Source organism: Schistocerca nitens, chromosome 11 (assembly GCF_023898315.1).
Source record: "Schistocerca nitens isolate TAMUIC-IGC-003100 chromosome 11, iqSchNite1.1, whole genome shotgun sequence".
NCBI classification, from domain to species: domain Eukaryota; kingdom Metazoa; phylum Arthropoda; class Insecta; order Orthoptera; family Acrididae; genus Schistocerca; species Schistocerca nitens.
The window spans coordinates 2,745,198-2,749,553 of NC_064624.1; the positions used below are offsets into that span (position 1 = coordinate 2,745,198).

General features: G+C 37.8%; 1 protein-coding gene across 1 annotated transcript; it reads right to left on the minus strand.

Annotated features, from left to right (window-relative positions):
* Positions 1-348: 348 nt before the first annotated feature.
* On the minus strand, positions 349-2,959 carry LOC126213079 (uncharacterized). Its single transcript, XM_049940667.1, has 2 exons — positions 2,761-2,959; positions 349-2,347 (listed from the first exon to the last, which is right to left on the minus strand). The coding sequence occupies exon 2, from the start codon at positions 2,341-2,343 to the stop codon at positions 415-417; it is 1,929 nt and encodes a 642-aa protein (XP_049796624.1). The 5' UTR covers positions 2,344-2,347; positions 2,761-2,959; the 3' UTR covers positions 349-414.
* Between the last annotated feature and the right edge of the window lie 1,397 nt (positions 2,960-4,356).

The window sequence follows — 4,356 nt, forward strand, 5'->3', positions numbered from 1 at the left end:
GGAGACTTGATCCGCCACTTCGTTGTTGTAAATGAAACAATTTATTCATTATTCAAACTAAATTTTATTTTATTTATAAGATGAACTGAGGTTTACTAACAAAACAAAATCACATAATAACTTTAGAAAACAAATTCATTGATGATCTCTAAAGGCATTGCTTGAAGTGCGATCTGTAGCCTACAAAACATGTTACGAGATCATAAAAAAGTCACTTAGTTTTCAAATATGTATTTTAAATAGTTGAAATTACTGTCAAAAAATTAGAATTATCATGTTTAGTGTATCCAAGATCATATATGAGATAAAGCACATTCATACAAAGAAAAAACAAGTATACTTCTTGAGAAAGTCAATAACGGCTGCCTGTGTTTGAAGTATTTAACATGATGAAATTATAGACAAACATACAAACTATTGAATATTAAAGCCCTCAAATTTGACACTGTTAAAAATGAAACTGGTAACTCTGTCATTCTTTGAAGAAAATGCTGGAGTTGGAATGACTCGTACAATTTGGTTCCTTTCAATGTCACATATGTCTTCAGTTTCTGGCCACTTGAACCGTTGACCCTCTATCTTCCTCACACATTTTATGGTGAAATTCTCTTCGTCAGGAACATTGACAATCTCTCCCACATAATGTTTTTCAGATTTCTTTGTTTGGAAGGTAGCAATGATCCATTTTCCAGTGCCTGGTTCATTATTCAAAATTTCATCAGAATCACTGTTACTCAAACTCTCCAAGTCATTATCAAACTCACATGGAGACAGTTCTTCACTTTCAGAAGTTTCTACTTTTGGCTTATACGTTTGTTTCTTGTTTTCAAAGTTCAGCCTCTTAGGTCTTCCCACAGGTTTCAATCTTCGTGCTTTTCTTGCTCTGAGTTCTGCCTCAAGTTTATCTTTTACTGGTGTGTTTGTTAGGATTGCGGTACATGCTCGTTTCCTTCCTCGTCTAGTTGTAGTGTGAGCTGCTGCCTTAGGATGTGGTCTGATATCTTCAAAGGATCTGTATCCAATAGCACTAGGTCTAATTCCAGAAGATGAAGGTGTTGATAATGAAACAAACTCTTTTGGAGAATCACAGACTTCCACAGATTGTAAGTGGTCTGTTGTATATACAGACAAAAATTCATCATCTGTAAAAATATCAGAGTTAAATGGCCATATGCCTGAAACCCGAAAACCACTAATCACATTGCTGGGTGTAAAAGCTTTAGGGAAAGCTCTACCAAAAATCTCGGAGATATCATAGATAGAGATAGTTTTCCCTGGATGCGCTGTCATCCAGTCTCCTGCAGCAGAATTGTAATATGCCTTCAGTGGACCATACACTGACCTATCAAGGGGCTGTATTTTGTGGGATGTATGGGGAGGAATTGTCAAAAGAGTAATTCCATTTTCTTTTGCAAAATGTAAGGATTCCAAACTAATATGACTATCATGATTGTCCATGATGATAAGTGCTTTGTGTTGAGCACTGCATTTTACATACTTATGAAAATGTTTTAAAAACAAAACAAAATTATCAGCTGTCATCCAACTGCTGGAATGAGTGGAACCACTGGTTCCAGGAGGAGCTCCATGCAGCATCCTATCCTGCCAGTTCACACGTGGAAAGATCATGAAAGGTGGGATGTGGCCTCCTATAGCGTTTATTGCACAACATGCTGTCACAAGTTCACCTCTCTCGGCAGAAGTCACTTTTCCTACCTGTTTCTCTCCTCTTACAGCCACTATTTTTCCTGGTTTGTGGACTGTAGTAAGACCCGTTTCGTCTATGTTCCAAATAGATTCTGGACCAAGAACTTCCCTAGTGATAATCTGGCGAAGATTATCAAAAAACTGTCTAACATTGTGTTTATTAAAGCTGCTTCCTCTGCTTATACTGGTTCCTTCTGGTGTACGAAGAGAGAGTTCAGGATGCCTTCTCATGAAACCTCTGAACCAGTCATTTCCAGCTTTGCCCTCTTTCTTCCAATTTTCAGGAATTTTCTTTTTATTTTCAGAAGAAAATTGATATGCAAATGCACGCACACTTTTTGCACTCAGGCCATGGTGTAATTTGCTTGCCGTTTTCAAGTATTCACATAAAGAATTTTCTTCCTCAGTTGAAACCACCTGAGACTTGTTGTATGTAGAAGAATAAGAAATTTCAGTATCTTGACTTAACTGCTTCCTAACATAGCGTTTTAAGGTCATTAGTGGGACTTGAAATTCCTTTGATGCTCCTCGGAAACTTTTTCCCCCAAGGCACGCCATTACTGCAAGTTCCATATTTCTAGAGTCAATTTTTTTCCTAGCTTTGACTCCCTCTTTCCTTTTATATGTAAGACCCATAGTTCTGCAATATAAAGCAAAATTATGATACTTTTTGTTTTAATTTATTAGACCTAAGTTTCATTTTCACCCATATTGTATAATTCAATGCATTATATTACAATAAAATGCCTATATATTATCATTTGTTGGGTGTTGTATGTCTTACAATAATGTGATACCAGGAAAACAATTAAATCTTTGGGAAACATTTGAACAGGGACACTTGATCCCTGGATCAAGTCTCACCAAGTTCTTGAGGATCAAGTCTCCCCATAAGACACAAGTAAACAAAATTGCTTCTGAATGCTCCCTAACCTACAATTAGCATTTATTTTCAGTTATACTTTATGCCTTAAAGTATGAACTCTTATAGGAAACAGTTACCGGCATTATTTCTTACTGAATTAATATGTAAAAATAATTGGATTCACTTACCAAAATAAAAGTTAATTCGGTGAAAAATCTTTCTTTCCCTCTTACTGGACAGCAACAACAGTTAAACTCACAGATGCAAATTACAACAATGGAAAGTGGATGGCAAGAAACACTGATGCCAACAAAAAAAATTTTAATTCCCCAAAATGGCCAAAATAATGGGAGGAACAAGTCTCCCCACTGATCAAGTCTCACCACTCTCCCCTATAGACTTCTTTACGAAGGCGCTTCTGAACACCTTCGCTCCAAAATTTGCTGAGGAAACAGTGCTCAAACTCCTCATATGTTCGACATTTATCAACCATTTCTGTTCCCCATATTGCCGATTCGCCACCTATATATCCGGTAACAAATTGGATACGCTGTCTATCAGTCCACGAATTTGGAAAAATGCCGGAGAATCCACGAAGAAAAACAATTGGGTGGATATTTCGTTTTTCCGGGTTAAAGGTTTAAAAAACTCGATGCTTTATCATGCTTTCTTCCTTCATCATTTTTACTAATGAGTCAGATTCTTGGTTTCGTTGACTAACTGGAATATGTGGTGGTGAAGTGTGTTCATTAGATACAACAGGTATTCGGAATTGCCGAAATAATTCATCTTCTTCCTCTGAGGCTAAAGAGTTAGGATAATTCGGTCTCTGTATTCGGGAACTACTACTCACTTGTGCCTTCAGGTTATTTAGCTGTTCCGTTACCTCTTGCTTCCAATTTGGTAATTCTTGCTGAAGGGTACGCCTAATGCTACCGAGTTCAGACATTACGGTATCTCCGGAGCTTCCAGGAGCTGACAAGATACCAAGAGTGGTTGCTTTCACAGTCTCTACTAGGTCTTTGTTAATTTTATCTTCGACAAATTTGTCCTTTCCAGCAATCCAGTTCTCATACTTTTCTCTAAATTCTCTCTCATGACTATCTAGCCTCTCCTTTACTTTCGTTTCCGTTTCCAGAGTCAAGTTTGACATTCCCTCGGTTAATTTTTCTACCTGCGTAGTTACTCTGTCTAATCTGTGATTAACCGTGGTTACGGTGGAATCAAGATTCTTGGTTGCGTTTCGGATGTCAGCTGTCTCGCTTTGCATGGTAGCTAAAGTGTCATTCAGTTCGATAATTATTCCACTTCGCATTTGAGAAACAGCATCCTTAACTTGCTTTGCTACTTCTTTGGCTACGTCTTCTCTAACAGTTTTTATTTCTTCGCTTACTGTAGACAGTTGATCTTCAATCGAGGCTAACATTTGGCGATTTTCCTCTTTCAATTGGCGATTTTCGTCTTTCAAATCATTTTTAATGGAATTCACCATTTGGCGATTTTCCTCTTTCAATTGGCGATTTCCGTCCTGCATCATTTGACTTATTTGACTCAGTAGCTGTTTGAATACATCGTCTGTCACTACCCCTGAATTGCTTTCACCTGCCTCCCTTGTAACCGGTATATGACTACGACTACTAGTGGCAGAAACTGTGCTGGCATTGTCTAGTTCAGTACCAGTAACATTATGGTGTGAGGCACCAAAGTCCGTAAGATTTCCCACTTCACTTTCTACAATTGTTTCAATTGGTGTCTCAGCCCTACTAATTATCGTGCGGGACCGT

Excerpts from the sequence above, each read along its gene's own strand:
- LOC126213079 (XM_049940667.1), bottom strand. The coding sequence starts at position 2,343 with ATGGGTCTTACATATAAAAGGAAAGAGGGAGTCAAAGCTAGGAAAAAA.